Source organism: Zootoca vivipara, chromosome Z (genome assembly GCF_963506605.1).
Source record: "Zootoca vivipara chromosome Z, rZooViv1.1, whole genome shotgun sequence".
Classification (NCBI taxonomy): domain Eukaryota; kingdom Metazoa; phylum Chordata; class Lepidosauria; order Squamata; family Lacertidae; genus Zootoca; species Zootoca vivipara.
The window spans coordinates 9,928,846-9,946,782 of record NC_083294.1 but is presented as its reverse complement, the minus strand read 5'-3'; the positions used below and the strand labels follow the sequence as shown (position 1 = coordinate 9,946,782).

Here is a 17,937-nt window from a genome sequence, read left to right as displayed (position 1 = left end):
CTTGAGCGGTCCTCCTCACCCCGCCCCATTGCCAGAGGCTGCTGGACTACAACTCCCATCACCCCCGGCCGCAGCCCATACTGGCTGGGGCAGTGGGAGTTGTAGTCCAGCAACACCTGCAAGGATACAGCTACACCCCCACCCCCCGCCCAGACGTTTGATTGAGCTCCTTGAAATAAAGGCGGGATAAGCATGCCGAATGACTTCAAGAGCCACATAGCCCCTTTCCCGCTTTCCCTCGGAATGGCCCGACTCTGTGGTCGAACACTCTCTACCTCCTCCCACCTCCTGCTCTATGGTTACCGGCGCGCGGGGGGGGGGGAATAATTCTTTCCCGCCACGTGACCTGGAAGCGGATGTACGATAGAGGAAGAGAAAGAAGGCAGGCACTCACGCTTCCGGGTCTGGTTTGCTTGCTGCTGGAGGAGAGGATGCGGAGCTGCGAGAGCAGCAAGAGGAGGAGAATCGCGGATATCTCGTCCACCATGTGAAAGAGGAGCGCCCGCCGCCCCACTCCGAGGCTCCTTCCCCCTGGTCAGGTGAGGGTTTCTCCTGTCCATCAGGCCAGTATTTATTTATTTTTGTGGGGGTGAGAATTCCTGAGAAGTGTAGATAACGATGCTGTGGAAACAAAATAAAAAAATTCCTTCCACTAGTACCTTAGAGACCAACTAAGTTTGTCATTGGTATGAGCTTTCGTGAAATAACACTAATGGGGGGGGAGTGGGGGGGAAGATATGTCATTTGATTTTATTTTTTTAATGGAGCCCTCTTGTTCAGAGGTAGTCTACCTCTGAAAGCAATGTTGCTCGGGTGGGGTGCGAAGCAGTGGTGTAGAGTTTTCTCCTTGATGTCATTTTTATTAGTATTATCATTTCTGTGGTGTGTGCATGTTTAGTCTGGCTAACGAGAAAAGGGTGCATCTATTATGGATGCTCCCTGCCCATAAGCAGTCTATCTCGAATGCCACAGTTCAGCAGCGGAACATGTGCCTGTGCATGTGGTAGAGCTCAGGTTCAATATTTGTTTTGCCTGGGTAAAAGGATTGGGTAGTGGGTGGTGGTAAGAACCTCCTGCCTACCTGTGAATCCTAGGCAGCTGCTGCCACATCAGAATAGACAGAAGACTAAGAATTTGACTCTTATCATGTTAGGCATTTAGGTGGGGGAAACCAACAGGGAAGAGTGTCCTCCTTCATTTCCTTGGTGTGGGATGTAAATTCTTAATCCTGAGAATTAAATTAAGTGTCCCCAATCAGGCTACCTATGTCTAGGATATTGATGTGGGATGGAGGAAGCAATTTGTGTGGGTGCAGCAGCAGGTCTTTTCTATCTTGTTCTTCTGAACTTCTAAATTTAGTCTAGGAGGGGGCATCTCACTGGCTATGACTTAGGGAAGAGTTATTAGTCCTGGTTCTTTAATGGAGCCTTGTTGCTGAGAAGCAACCTGTTGGGCCAAGCAACAGAGTCCATCATTAGCCACCCATTAGGAACACATGGAGCTGCCTTATACTAAGCATACCATTGGTTGACTAGCAGCAGCTCTTCAGGTCCTCAGAAAGGGGAACATCCCAGGCCTACCTGGTGATGCCAAAGATTGAGCCTGGGACCTTCTGCATACAAAGCAGATGCTATGTCCACTGAACTGAATTACGGCCCTTCCCTTTCTATAGGGGTACTTACTTTGTCAATTGGTTATTGTCTGCACCAGTATTTTCCAACCTTGGGTCCACAGACTCTAGACTGCAGTTCCCATCACCCTCCGCCTACATGGCTAATGGTCAGGAAGGATGGGAATTGTGATCAAACAATATCTGGGGTTGATTTACATTGGCACTGGGGTTTCAGGCAGGGAACGTTCCCAGTCCCTATCTGAAGATTAAATCTGGGACCTCCTGCATTTGAGGCAAGTGCTCTGCTGCTGAGCCACAGCCCTTCCTCATTATTTGCAGTAGCATGAAGGGCTTGGGGAGGTAAGAAACAGCTGCTCAGAAGCGTTTCCTGTTGTTGCAGTGGAAATGAGACTTCTGGAGTACTGATTTGCCTCCTGCTTACCATTGGGCTGGGGTCACTCGCCACTAACAACTGGATCTATGGAGGCCTTCTGGTTCTCAAAAAGTTGGAAATGCGAGAGGTGTGTAATAATTACTTTTAGTGCTCATGCACTTTGAATCAAGAGACTCTTCCTTGAGGTAGCAAAACTAGCTTCTGCAGAGGAGCTGCTTAAACAGTGTTGCATGCTATCTGATAAAGTAACCTTTATCATGTAGCAATGAACTTTTTATCATGTAGTATGCAAGGCTGCTTAAGCAGTTCCTCTGAAGCAGTTGGTTTTGTTGTGTCTAAAAACACAGCGAGCCCTTGTAAAATCTGATTCCTATGCACTTTTGAGGTTTTCTCCTTGAGAGCTAATGCCTCTTCTCCCTCCCTCCCTCTTTTTTCTTTTTTCTTACTCTGGAAGCAGAAGCTGGACTAGATGAACCTCTTATCCAAGCCACTGGGGCTTCTATTTAATATTAAGCTGCTCCCCAGAAAGTGTTGGGTGTTAGTAATACTGTGGCTGTATACCACAATCCCAGCTAAATTATTCTGAGTAATCATGTACTGTATGCATGAGGTATCTCAGTTAAAAGGTGGACCTCAGCATTATCTCCATATTGCAAACAGAGGTTTGACTGAAGTTGGGAGAACAGTGAAATACTTATAGCTGTCTGGCTTTTGGTAAGATTTGAACTGGAAAGCTTCAAGTTCACAGCTCAGTCTCTTACTCACTCTGCTGTTTTGTGTCAACAGCAGATGAGAAGTTGTAGTTGAAAACATCTGGAGGAAATAAGGTTGGCAAAGGCTGCTTTATATTAATTGGGGAGGTGATGAGAACTACATTTCCCTTCCCTGAGGGGGGGAGGAGAGCAAAGCTCATGGGGATCCATGGTCCCATTTGATGTGTATGTTTGGGATACAAGTGCTGGGTTTGTTTGGACTGCTAGTTTGTGATCCCCTTGCCTTCCTTACTCTTACATATCCATCAAGTCTTCCTGGAATGCATCCGTTTTAGTTTTCAAGAAATCATACAGTTTCAGTTTGTTTCCCCAGATTTCTCAACTAGTCTCTAGCATTGTTATGTGGTCATTTTACTAATTCTTAAAAAATCACAAATCTCTCCCATAAGAAAAGCCCTGCCAGATCCCAAAACCTAATTCACTGTTCTTCAACCCTGGGTCCCCAGATAAGGTTGAACTACACAACTCCCATCATCCCCAGCTATTTTAGCCAATGGGAATTGTAGAATGATGGGAGTTGTTGTCCAACATATAAGGACCCAAAGCTGAAAAGCATTGGCTGTAATCCACCATCTTGCTTCCTGCAGTGGCTAACCAGATACTTCTGGAAGCCCTTAACCAGAGCATAAGATCAATAGCTCTACCCCAGCCCCTGTTATTTAGAGATATATTAGCTTTGAATATGGAGGTTCTAAATAGCCATCCTTGCTTAGAGGGATTGATAGACCTCTGCTTTTCCATGCTTTTGGCTAATCCTTTTTAAAAGGCATTTAATGTAGTGACCAACAACATGTCTTGTGACAGTGAGAAGAGTTTTGCTGTTTGTTATCTTTTAATTTTAATGGGATCCCCATCACTACCAAAGCAAAACTCTGAATTATTCATCTTGTTTTACTGGGCTGCCTTTTCTCTTGGCACTTTTATTTAATTTATTTATTTTTATTTATTTTTGCTTTGGAAAAGCCATAAGCACTTTCTCATGATCTAGCAAGTTGCTGTTGCTATGGCAACAGGTGCTTTTTCAACAGAGCCAAGTTCCTTTCCACCTCAGAGATGCTCTTAACGCATTCAGAACTGCTTAGAGTTTGTCTGCCTGTGACATTAGAGTAGTCATTACTTGCTCTGCCTCTGTTCCTTAAATCCCCTGTTTCTCATACATGTCTGCAATCTGAGACCTAGGTGTAGCATCACCAATAAACCATGCCTTCTGTTGTGTGGCTTATGCTTATAGCAGGGAGTAGTTTTAAAAATAGGCCACATGAAAAAGAAATGGGTGAGTGAAGCCTTCTATCAAATTGGGGGTTTCCAAACTGCGGTCCATCCACAAGCTTCATTCTGATGGTCCCCGGCACGTCTTGTGGATTTCTGGTTGAAGGTGGGAGGTGGCATACCAGTGCATTAGATATTTATATTGATTTTAAATTGTATTTTTATTGATTCTTTAATTCTTATATTGTGTTTTATTGTATCACAATTTGAATTATTTGGGGGCGAAACTGATATACAATAAAGTGCAACTATGCAAGAAATAAAACCGGTGATAAAAATGCAATTTTTTAAAAAATCATACAATATTTGGCAAGGTGCATTATAATTGCTACAACAGCCAGAAAAATTATTAAGTGGTCCGCTAAGACTCAGTCAGCAAGTTTCAAGTGGAGGGGGGGTGTAGTTTGTGAGACACGGCATGCAAAAGTTTAAGGCCGATAAAGTTGATTCATGTAATCCAGTGGTTATAGTGGGAGAGGAGTTAGATTGAGCTTCAGTTTTATCTGTAAGGTGCTCTGAGCATCATGCTTGGGTGGAAGAGGGACACGAATGTTTCCATGAAGTGAATGAGTAAATAAATATAAATAAATATTTAAAGTGCTATTTTCTTTTTCTTTTTTTAAAAAGTGATATAGTTAAGGTGCTTGCCCTGATCAGCAACTAGTTTTCTGATGACCATGGGCCAAACAATCAGTCCCAAAGCCACAGCCATGGTTTCCTCTATCCTTAGGGTTGGTGACTGCAGGGTTAGGCCACATATGCTCACATGTTTGGACTCTGGGGCCATGATGTATAGGTTTCAGGTTCCCATAGATTTTGAGGGACTCTGGATGCACACTTGGCTGGTGGTTCTGATTGTGTACTTCTCGGTTCTCCAACACGGTGCCCTCAGACACTGCCCAAAGCCCCTGTCAAGCCCCCTGTCCTTTCCCATTCTTAGTTACTTAGATTTCCAAATGTGCCCCCAGGCCCCAAAAGTTAAGATGCGTGTGTGTGTTTTCTTCTGATTTCTAGTGGTTTTACCATTTATATCTGGGTTACCTGTTCATGCTCTCTTTGCGAACTATGTTGGATAATGTTAGGGAAGTTTTTAACAGTTGAAGTTTTATTCTGTCTAATATTCTGTTGGGAGCTGCCCAGAGTGGCTGGGGGAACCCAGCCAGATGGGTGGACTCTAAATAATAATAATAATTAATTAATTAATTATCCTTGCTACCAAGGAGTGTGGTGGAGTCTCCTTCTTTGGAGGTCTTTAAGCAGAGGCTTGACAGGCATATGTCAAGAATGCTTTGATGGTGTTTCCTGCTTGGCAGGGGGTTGGACTGGATGGACCTTGTGGTCTCTTCCAATTCTATGATTCTATGATCAAGCACCAACGGTGTTATAAAATAAATAAAAAAGAAGAGCTTTTTAGTTTCTCTTTTTAATACTAAGGGATTGTTAGCTTAACTTCATAATAAAGTTCCATTTTGCTATATAAGCCAATGCGATGTTGACCGATAAAGCAGGGACAGGGAACGGAAGCCAAACCCAGCTTCCAAAGGCTTCTCAGCACAGGTCCTGAACCTAAGCCCTGTTTCCTTTTATATAATTTATTGCTTCAGTGGGGCAAATCTATTTCAGAACTCATTGGATTGGATTCTTTTTTTCCTTGCAAGTTTTTATATTTGTTTCTGATTTAACACTTGGCAGATTTCTCTTGAGCTTGATAGACCTCAATTTAAAACTTATGCACCCAAAATCAAAAAAGGTGCTAAACTGATATACTGTTGTTGTTGTTGTTTTCCTTTTTTTAGTACTTACTCCTAAGATGTGAACTTTAGGTGTCATGACAAGTAATTGTCTTGCAGCTTCATGCTGCCAGCACCTGCCTTTTCTGTTTAGAAAATCCTGGAGGAAGCGCTGGCTGGCTGGCTGGAAACCTGAACAGAAACACTCATGGAAAGGGGGGAAAGATACCCTGCAACTTTTTGTTGCAATACCCACTTGTTACTTAACACTGATTTACAAAAAATAATACTAGGCTTATAAAACATGAACAGCATCTTTATGCTCTCATAGAAACAGAGTTAGAAGGGATCTCAGAGGTCATCCAGTGCAACCCCCCTTCTCATGTGGAAAATCCCGTTACACATCATTAATATGCCCTTTCTAGGCTTTTTTAAATAAAATAAAAGGCCACCATCTTCGGGATGGCTTCACAAATTTGTGGTCAGGAAAACTCCATGCCAAATTGCTGTCCTATGAGATCTCACCCACTGAATTGCTCAAACTGGATCTAAATGCGGCAAAAAGGTGTATAAATCAAAGGCTGGATGATGCAGAGCTATACCAAAATTTCTTAGCTGGTGGTGGAGTATGCTCGCTGTTAAATTTCGGCATATTTACCGTGCTCCGTCCTATTTAACATCGCTTACGGCCGCGTCTCACCGATATGCCTTCATTAAATCTAGGTTCAATGTTTTTCCAACAAACGTGCTGAGACATAGATTTACTAAGGGCCAAGTCTCTTCAATGTGTGCTTGTGAAATTAAAACATCTGAATCTTTACATCATGTTATGTTTATCTGCCCTATGTACAGTTCGGCTCGTGCTAGTATACTAAATTCCATAATCCAGCCTATGGCTGACAAACCAGTTGACCTACAGCTTGCCTGGGTTCTTCAAGATGTGGATCCTTATATTACTCTACAGGTTGCTAAATTCCTAACAGCCGTCCTCTCGTACAAGAGACGGAATGGAATGTTAGCAGATTATTTATAGTTATAAGAATTTTTTATAATGACATCAGATATTGATTTTAGCGTAGTGCCTAAATTTTTAATCATAATCTTAAACTTTTCTTTTAATTAAAATAAAAAAAATCCTTCAGTAGCACCTTAAAGACCAACTAAGTTTATATTTTGGTATGAGCTTTCGTGTGCATGCACACTTCTTCAGATACACACTGTTGATAAGTGTGCATGCACACGAAAGCTCATACCAAAATATAAACTTAGTTGGTCTTTAAGGTGCTACTGAAGGAATTTTTTTATTTTGCTTCGACTCAGACCAACACGGCTACCTACCTGTAACTTTTCTTTTAATTGTTAATATTTGTCCTTGTGAGCTGTGAATTGTGGGCCACCATCTTCCCAGGCAGAATGTTAGATTATAAGCCAAGCAGTTTATAAAGTCAGGACATTTTTACTAACATTTAGTCAAAGTCCCTTTCCTTGTTATTTGAACCTGTTGAGTCCCTATCCTCTGGAGCAACAGCAAACAAACTTGCTCTGTCAACTGTGTCTGGAGACACTGCAGTGACATATCAGGTGTCAAATGGGAGAAGCTGCTCCAACTGCTGTTTGTTTCAGACTGCTAGGGGACAAAGGTGCCCCTCACTCCTTCTCTTGCTAACAAGCAAAAGGCTTTAACAAAACAAATAAGATAAGCTGTTTATAGTTTCATTCTTGGAAATATGACAATAATTGACCAGTCAGTTGACTAGCAGGCTTTACCCTAATCCAGCAATAGCCAGCGGGGTGCCTCTCCATTCTTCTGGGCTATAGCACCCAACAGTGACAGCCAGCAAGGCCTATTGAAAGGGATGATGGGCGCGGTAGTCTGTAACTTTTGAAAGGCAATAAACTGGGTACCCCTGTACTACTCTTGTCCTGTGTGCCACTCTGACAGCACAGGGCCACTGCAGGGCTTAGATCTTAGATTCTCAGAATCAGAGAAGATCTTTACCCATTCTAAGATGTTAAACCAACCTTTAATCCTAATCTTAATTAGCCTCAGCTACTTGTATTCTGTGCAGATCCCATGCATTATACTGCCTTTCTTAAAGTAAAGGTTTGAGGGTTTAATATGGATGGAAACAAGAATTGAGATCTGCTTTCTTCTGTTATATATACTTAGAGTGTTTCTAGTATCAGATTGTACAGCACCTGTAATTTGAGAGAGATGCAGATCAGGGCTGAGGAAACCCCAGCTCCCAAGTTCCCCTTGGAGTGCCAATAAAATATGATGTAGACATTTAGAAATAGTGGCTTTTCTCCCCATGCCCTATCTCCAAGCTGTCTCCAAGATCAGCCTTTCCAAGCCCAGTGCCCTCAATATATTTTGGACTACAACTTCTATCATCTCTGACCTTGAAGGGGACAGCAGAGGACGAGATGGTTGGACAGTGTTCTCGAAGCTACCAACATGAGTTTGACCAACTGCAGGAGGCAGTGCAAGACAGGAGTGCCTGGCGTGCTATTGTCCATGGGGTCATGAAGAGTCGGAAACGACTAAACAACAACAACAGCTATTGGAAGGAGATTGTAGTTCAAAACATCTGGAGGGGCAGTAGGTTGGCAAAGTCTGCCCTTGACCCTTCTGAGCATTTGTGTTACTATTGCTACCACTAAAGCTTCCACTGAAGTTTATAGTCCTTTCATGGGTGCATGCTTGTGAGAATCTTTGGTGCATAGTTATGTATTTATTTGGGTTTCTAGCCTGACCCATCCCAAAGGGCTCAGAACTCGTAATATTTAAGTGGGTCTGCCCTCTCCTAATCTTTGACTGCTAAAAGACAGTTGGGATGAAAATATTTTATGTATACAAAAGCTTGCAGTACAGAGGTACCTCTGGTTATGAACTTAATTCGTTCCAGAGGTCTGTTCTTATCCTGAGGCATGCTTTCGCTAATGGCGCCTCCCACTGCACGACTTCCGCTCGCATCCCAGGGCAAAGTTTGCAGTCAGGAGCAACTACAAGCAGAGCTTGTAACCAGAAGCATGCGTAACCAGAAGCGTTCGTAACCAGAGGTACCACTGTACTGAAAAGTGGAGATGGAGAAAGTCTGCTTCAAGTTTGCAAATAGCCATTCATTTATGGCAGGTCGCAATTGGATCCAAATTTTGAAAACTCATAGAGAAAGTTGTTTCTTTCAGGTTTTCAGAATGACAGAAATGGACATGAAAGGCTTATAAAAGTCTCTCTTCCTCTGTGTGTTTGTGTGCTCGCGCGCATGTGTGCTAATACATTTGGGGGGATTTATTTATTTGCAAAGTTGGGTCCACTTTCATAGTCTTGAAAACCAATGTTCATTTTCTCTTGCAGCACACTGATGAAATGGAGCCTGGAACAAATTCTTTCAGAGTGGAGTTCCCTGACTTCTGTAGCACCATTTTGCAGAAGCTGAACCAGCAACGCCAGCAAGGGCAGCTCTGTGATGTTTCTATTGTTGTTCAGGGACATTTGTTCCGAGCCCACAAAGCTGTCTTGGCAGCCAGCTCCCCTTACTTCTGTGATCAAGTGCTCTTGAAAAACAGTCGACGGATTGTTCTGCCTGACGTCATGAACCCCAGAGTGTTTGAGAACATCCTTCTCTCAACTTACACTGGGCGCCTGGTGATGCCTGCGCCAGAGATCGTCAGCTACCTCACAGCAGCAAGCTTCCTTCAGATGTGGCACGTGGTAGACAAATGCACTGAGGTGCTGGAAGGAAACCCTTCCGTTCTTTGTCAAAAGTTGAATCGTGCCAGTGACCACCAGTCCCCCAGCAGCAGTAACTACAATGGCCTGGTGGAGAGCTTTGAGATAGGATCTGTGGGGCAGGCAGACTTCCACAAAGTACAGGATGGTGAAACTGAAGAGGAAAGCTCGAAAGATGAACTGTTGTCTCAACTCACAGAACATGAGTATCTCCCCAGCAATTCTTCAACGGAACATGACCGTCTGAGCACAGGGATGACAAGCCAGGATGGAGAGGAAGGAGCAAGCGACAGTGCTGAATATCAGTATGCCAGGCCCCTTTACAGCAAACCGAGCATCATGTCTCACAAGCGGTGGATCCATGTGAAGACAGAGAGGTTTGTTCAGGACTGCGAAGGGGTGGAGGTGCACGGCCCTTACGATGAGCAGCAGGTGTCTGAATCCATGAATGCCATTCAGGTGGGCCACTCTGTCCCGACGTCTGGCCCCGAAGACCTTCGTGTCAGTGAAAAAAAGATGGAGACAGAGTTTGGCGAGCAAGCCAATGAAAGCAATTACGATGAGCAAGTGGACTTCTATGGCTCTTCCATGGAAGAGTTTTCTGGGGAAAGGGCCGATGGGACACTCAGCCTTCAGAGACAGGATGCTGGGGTTGCTGCAGGTTATGGAGATAGCATGGACGTTCCCTCAGGGATCAAGGAAGAAAATGCCCTGTCTGGGTTCTCTACAGCTGACAAACTTTACCCCTGCCAGTGTGGCAAAAGCTTTACCCACAAAAGCCAGAGAGACCGCCACATGGGCATGCACCTCGGCCTGCGGCCTTACGGTTGTGGCGTGTGTGGTAAGAAGTTCAAAATGAAGCACCACCTTGTTGGCCACATGAAAATTCACACAGGCATCAAGCCTTATGAGTGCAACATTTGCGGGAAGAGGTTCATGTGGAGGGACAGTTTTCATCGGCATGTAACGTCTTGTACAAAGTCATACCAAGCCTGTAAGGTGGAGCAGAACACTACTGAGATGAATTGAAAACAGATGCCAGGCAGTGGGGCGGGGAAAGTGTATGGGAAGGGAAAAGGCAGAGAGAACCAGATTATATAACTGCATCATAGAGTAACACAGAATGTATATGTTACATAGAGTGTGCCATGTACTACGCTGCTGAGATTCTGGATGGTTTTGTTTAAAATAAAATCCTATAGCACAAGTGGGATCACCTGTGGAGGCAAGCAGGGAATTCTGCCCAGACTACAAGTAAGGAGGCAAGTTTGAGTGGCGGTACTTTAGTGTAATTATAATTATTGCTATTTATTATTCTTTGTGTTTTGGTAGCACTTGAGGAGAGGGGTTCCCTCTCATCTCATTAGTGTTCTCTGCTCTCAGTGAGTCTGCATATAGATAGCTGCACATCCTGAGCGCCTTGGTTGGATGACTGTAGTCCCATGTTCAGAAGTCCTTGTGATTTTGTTTAGCCAAATAGATATATGAGCAGTTACCATTTTTGAACCAAAGGGGCAATTATAGATACTTTAACACAAGTTGCTAGACAACTTTCAGGGGCCGACAGCTTTAACAAGCGGCTGCTTTTTTAATCAGTCAGACTTTGAGTTCCATTGACTGGCTCTGTTTATCTTGGCAGAGTGATTCTGCTTCATGCTTATTTTTTAATTCTTTTGTAAAGCAGTTGGCTATTTTGTGATGGACACTTTATATAGATACTGATTAAACTATAACCTCATCTCTCTCCAACTCCTCAACCCCTCTCCCTGTTGTGCCTCATACAGCTAGCCAGTCTGCACTTTTGGCTGCCACAATAGTGAGTATCATCTTTGCTCCCCAGTTGGAGATTAAAATGCTCTTTTTTCCTGGCACTTGAGATTCCAGGCAGGCATCTGTCCAGTTTTCATTTTTTCATTTTTTCATTTTTTGGGGGTATTTTCTTTGGGAAGTGTTGGTTAGGTACCAAGACTTCGGAGAACAAAATCCAATGTACTGATTTCTGTGTCACAGTTTGCAATGAACACTTTTGGTACTGATCTCCTCACTTAACTCAGATGGGGAGGCATGAGGGACTGAGGCTGGGGAAACAGCTCTAAAGGAACGTACTCTGCTTCACTCCCTAAGGAAGCTGCTTGATGATTAAGAATCAAAGAATGACTCTTGCTGGATGCTCCCCAACGGTGCTGTGCAGATATCTCCAAACCTGGAAGCAGCTTGTGGATTTCGGAACATGATTCTTATCCTCTGTGAAGGAAGAATTTTTAAACACTGGATACTTTTTTTTTTTGTAACCACAAGTAGTTATAAAATTTAAAAACTAGAACTGCTGTTATATTCCTTCCTTCCCACTCCTTTTGTCACCCCAACTACAGGGTGAATGCACAAGAAACTCGGAACGGTCAAAGCATTTGTGCTGCTGTTTGATAGTAATTGGGGGGGGCAGAAATCCCCTATATTTGCTGTGGACAGAGGTTGTCATATATGTTGATTGGCAAATGAGGTGTTTCCTTAACAGAATACTCTGCCAGTGCCAAGGAGGCTTGCTAGTGGCAAGGCATGTCGTTTCCCCCCCCCCCCCAAAAAAACTTCAGCCTGAATAGAAAAAAATGTGGGGAGATTGGTGGACCTTGTGCATATTCACCTAGGAAAGCAAACATTTCAGGGGTTGTTACCCTCTTCCCTTAACTACAGAGTTTAAACAAACTTTTCATGTGATAAGCTGGCCTGGAATATGAGTTTCTGGCACAAATATGGGTTTGGTTGTTTGGTAAGGTTGTAGTGCTGCAACTTCTCATTTGGTGAGCTATTTAATGGCTTTTACTTACAAGAAATGTTAAAAGCTTTTCTAAATCAACACAATATCAATTTTTTATATATATCTTTCCCCCCTCAGTCATAGGTAATCCACACTTATGATATTTCTGTTGTTGGCACTTGCAACAACAAATAATCTGCTGTTCTCCCTGCTTAGATGAGCTCAGCAGCACACCAGGGTGGAAATGACTGTCACTAACTTGAACCCTACCAAACAAGTTAACCCAACAGGGATCTTCTTGCTAACACTGTAACCTGCTAAATGTATAGAAGCACTTTGTATTTAAAAACAAAACAAAAACCATTTATAAATGTTTTTTAGAACTTCCAAGATAGATATATATATATATTCCCTCTGGTTTGTTTTCTTATTCATGTTGTCTGCTCAAATTTTTCCTTGTCTTCAATCTTGAAATTTTATATTGAAAAGAAGCTTTTGGTTTATATGAGCACAGGGTCTGGGGTTTGTGTAAGAAGAACTGATCCTAAGGGTCTGCTTTTAGTTTTGTCTTCTTCTTCTTCTTTTTTCTTTTTTCTAAAAAAATCCTTATTGCCTTAGAATCTCCAGGAAGCCATTTTATTTGCAAACTTCTACAGCAGGTGTGGGGAAACTTGGACTCCAGCTCCCATCATCCCTGACCATTGGCCATGGTTGCTGGCTGATTGGAGTTGTAGCTCAAATGTTCCCTGCTCCTGTCCTTTGGGCTCTGTTAGGGAAAAGAGGGCCTGTACTTCTTACTGCTCCCCGCAGCATTTCTCAGCTTTCCTTATGCTGTGACCTCACTCAAACTTTTCCTCTGTGCTGCCAATCTAGCCATAGCAAATGGAAGGAAGGCTCAACCTGCCCCATTCTGACTACTAACATTTTCTACCTGCCCTGCTATTGTGCTGTTAACTGCTTCTTGGTGTGACGCATTTAAGCAGGCAAAGCTTTTTCTGCAATGGAGAACTGGGAGTGGGGAAACCTCACCTGTTTAAATGTTGCATGTTAAGCAGCTACAAGAGTCACTGGAGCAGAGGCCTGGCAACCCTACTCCAAACCAGAGTTCCTTCAAGCCTGCATGTAGACTTCTTGGTTGGATTATCTCCCTCTATTAGCTTGATGCCTTCTCTGGACAGGATATACAGAGGTCAATTGAGTTTAGGAACAGTTTTTGAATAACTTACTACAAAGCTTTGATATGTAGGTAAGATGGTTAGGGGTTTCCTACTGGAGTGTAAGCCCGGTTCTCATGTCATGGTAAGCCAGTGGCACCTGCTTCGCTTCTCCCCTTGGCTTAGTGGTATGTCAACCTGTCTTGATTTGCTCCAACCAAGACTATGATTGGTAAACCAACAAAAAACCTTAGTTTCACTTTGTGGTTTGTTTTGGAGCAAAACAAATCACGTTCTGCTATTCAGTCATAATGTTAAACCAGAGATTGTGGTTTCTTGCTCTTAACTTGTGCTAATGGAGGAGTAAATCAGGAGCTATAGGTTAAGTATGGTTCACCATGATGTGTGAATACTGTCATTTTCACTTTCAGTGTTAAATACATCCGGGGGGGGGGGGTATTCTCTCCAGGAACTTGGACTGCAATCCTGAGCCAGTTCAGAAAATGGGCATGATGGCGGCAGTTCCAAATTGACTGGCTTACACATAGTTGACTGGTCATTATTCTTTGGCCCTTACTATTGGGTTGTGTGGGAAATTCCACCACAAGTAGCTACTGGGAAAGGTTAGGCCCAAAGCTTGGAATTTGTACACCTCCCAACAGTTCTGTTCATGGGCCCATAATTTTGTGCATAAGAGGGATGAAAGAGCAATATAAATTACCACCATGCTATCTTAAATTTCCTTTATTAATAAGGGAAGTGATAACTAATGATGCCTTGCCAACAAATCTGTAAAAAGTTTATGCTACTACCATCCTTGTCATATTTGGGGTACTTTATGTGACTTATATTAAAAAATGAAACACGACTTTGGAACTGTATAGAATGCTTTGATATCAGGGACATCCTTCACTTTTAGAGCAACCTTCCCCAACCTTGTGCTCTCAAGATGTATCTCAAGACGTATTGGACTACAACTCTAGTCAGCCCCAGACAACATAGAAGACCGCCAGGATAAGGATGGGAAGTGGGGAGAAAAAGCCCTTGGATACACTTGAAGTAAAGCCCCATCTGCACCATAGATTTAAAACAGCATCATACCACTTTAAACAGTTATGGCTTCTTCCAAAGAATCCTGGGAACTGTCATTGATTGCAGGTGCTGAGAGTTATTAGAAGACCCCTTATTCCCTTCATAAAACTACAATTCCTGGAATTCTATGGGAAGAGGGATTGATTGTTAACCTAGAATTCTTTAGGGGAAGCCAGGACTCTTTAAAGTGGTATGATACTGATTTTGCTTTATAGTGCAGGTGGGAGTTGAGTCTTGAAAAGGGCAACTAGGATGGGATATCACTTTATTTCATTATAGCTTTTGGTGGTCCGAAATCACACAGTGCAAGTAGATAAATAGGTACCGCTCCGACGGGAAGGTAAACGGCGTTTCCGTGCGCTGCTCTGGTTTCTCCAGAAGCGGTTTAGTCATGCTGGCCACATGACCCAGAAGCTGTCTGCAGACAAACGCTGGCTCCCTTAACCGAGATGAGCGCCGCAACCCCAGAGTCCTCTGCGACTAAACTTAACTGTCAGGGGTCTCTTTACCTTTACTATATTCGTGCTGATTTGTGAAGCTAAAACTGCTGGGTTTGGGAACTCTGTTCTTCCTGATCCTTAAAGGATTTTAAGAGGTATTAACCACAGACCCTGAGTGCTTAACGGGTGATTTGTCAACACTTTGCTAACACAGCATGCTTCACAAGTTGAAAAGAGTGTAGATTTACTGTAAAGACTGCTTCTGGCATTCCCCACCCCTTCAAAGTGGCAAATCTTATGTGTTGAATGTTTTAGGGCAGATACTATTTCTAAATATAAGAGTCTATTTTAAAAAAATATTTGTTTTTATCTGGTAGTGGAATGTTAATACATTCTGTAAGCATACACATTTTAATTCAAATATTTCTATTTAATTTGGATAGTTAAAATCATTAGGTCTAGCAGCTAGAGCCCTGAAAGCAGAGTTGAAAAATGAATTGCATATTAACATTTATTTTTAAAGCAGGGTCATTGTCATACTTCTTTGCTTGAAACCTGCTTCCTACATCAGCCACTGCTTCTTTTCTTCAACTATCCCTTCTGGGCTCCACTATATTTCTTAAATAAATGTAACTGTTCATATGCGAGTGAGGTGAACCTTTCTTGTTCCTCTAAAAAAAATCCCCCTCAAAAGCATTGTCACTTGTAATATTATAGTTCATATCCTGTTGATCTTCTGTGAGTTGTTACACCTATATTGCAAAGGATGGATAATTTGATCTCTCTTTTAATATTGCTGTCCTAATAATGTACAGCATGGTTTTATGTGACATTACTGTTTCATTGTTTTCTTCTTATAGAAGAGTCTGTTGGTCTTTTGTATAACATGTTTTAATAAATGTTATCTGTCTTTTCCCCCTGGATTTTTACATTTATTTATCAAAAATATAATTGCACTTGATAATACACATTATAGGTCCTGAAAACTTTATTGTGGCTTAATGGACTTGATGCGGGATAGAAGTTCTGTGAAAGCTTATGCTAGACTTATAAATACACCAACAAATGTTACTATCCTGCCACCACCTCCCTCCAGAAAAATACCAACCCTGATTTCCATGCTGGTCACGGAGGATGGAACTGAAGAACTGCATTGCAAAATTAGGAGAAGTGCAAATTTTGAAAGGTGACCTGCATTTTCAATTGCTTGTTTCAAAAAATGCAAGTTAGGTTTGTCTTTAAGGGCAGACAGAATTGAATTTCTCCCTGATTGCTAGTCTTAGATTACTAAAAAAAAAAGTTGACCAGTTGGACTGGCAGAGGAAGAATGGATCACTTGGTCTTCTCTCCATCAAACCCATTGTACCATATTTCCATGGCAATCATAGAAGAGGGGACTTTCCTTCTTTTGGCTAACACAGGAACCAAATGGGCTGGCAGAGAAGGATTGGGCCAATGCACCCTTCATCCACATGGAATTCCAGGTCACATATGGCTATCAAGTGAGTTCTTAAGGAAAAAAACCTGACTCAAAGTGGAAAGAAAGTTACAACTTGTAAGATGCTTTGTTATAACAAGCTAACGTGACTACCACTCTGGAACACCTCTGATTAGGAGTGACCTTAAAATGGAAATTGAAGCCTGGGCTTGTGCTAAATTTTGTATCAGAATGGCTGCTTTGTTGTATTTTTGTGTTATGTACAGAGCCTGGTGAGAAAATCAGGAAAAGAAGCAATAGATGGGCTTTTGTCTGCTTATGCACCATGCATTTAAAGCACAAATCCATATAAAAAAATACGTAGGAAGTGTAGTTTGAGGCTGCTGAAAACTAGATCTTTGAGGGGTAATCTACAGTTTCCAGGATTCTTTGGGGAGGGTGCTTATGTTGCTTATGTTTGACGTTTGCTTATGTTCGACGTTGCGCTATGGTGAATTTTCCATCAGTGCAAGGTTTCTCCTTGTGCAATGGAATGTTACCTCCCTTTGCCCCCTGCATGCCCACTAAATCTGCTCTGGGGGTTCCCCAAACACATTGGGACAATTTGGGGGATGGTGCAGGGCACAAGGTGGCCGATGTGTTGGAAGAAAGGTGGCAGATAACTGGTTTCTGATATGCACAAAAATAATGTGATACCATTGTGGTGAACAACATGAAGACTGTCCTCGAGGAAGGATGTCCAGTTCCACTCATCAATGATCAAATGAGTACAGGGGGAAATATAAGGATAAATAACTTAACACTGTAGTCACAACAAATGGAATTTAATCTCCCCATTTTGTAAGGGTATCCATATTTGGAAGTTTCTTTCTAAAACATTAAAAAGATATATCCAGTCTCAACCAATTTGCCCTCTCTACAGCTGTCATAACTGACATTCCGTGCTCTGGACCAAGAATAATGTTTGCTTTCCAAACAAAGTGGGTGAACTTCAACTTAAATCTGGTCACTTTGCTAAATCCACAGTAATGCATAAGAACCTTCTTGCTCTACACAGTTTTCAAATAGTGAACACGTTGATTCAGTGCCCTTTCCAAGTTTCTTCATAGAGGGGATATTGTGTGCGCTATATATATATATATATATATATATATATATATATATATATATACATACACACATACATATACATACATATATATATATATATATATATATATATATATATATATATATATACATACATATATATATATATATATGATCTCTTGTGATTGTGTTCAGGTCTAGCATGTAGAAAACCTATAGAAAATAGGGATTAAATGTAAATTGTACACATTTAAACATTTAAAACAAAAGAACCCCCTCTCTCAGTACCATGTCAATGTTTTGACCTAGATGTTGATATAACCAAATCCTGAAGCAAAATTCAGCTTAGGCTGTTCATGGTAGGATTAATTGTACTATTATCAATGTGGCATTATATTGCTTGCTGAATATGGCCATAAATACTTTTCAAATCACAGAAGCATCATACAAGGTCTATT

At 42.1% G+C, this 17,937-nt stretch overlaps 1 protein-coding gene across 1 annotated transcript; it reads left to right on the top strand.

Annotated features, from left to right (window-relative positions):
- Positions 1 to 388: 388 nt before the first annotated feature.
- ZBTB43 (zinc finger and BTB domain containing 43) lies at positions 389 to 17,495 on the top strand. The gene is made up of 2 exons (XM_035113503.2): positions 389 to 539; positions 9,137 to 17,495. The coding sequence occupies exon 2, from the start codon at positions 9,149 to 9,151 to the stop codon at positions 10,538 to 10,540; it is 1,392 nt and encodes a 463-aa protein (XP_034969394.1). The 5' UTR covers positions 389 to 539; positions 9,137 to 9,148; the 3' UTR covers positions 10,541 to 17,495.
- The last annotated feature ends 442 nt before the right edge of the window (positions 17,496 to 17,937 follow it).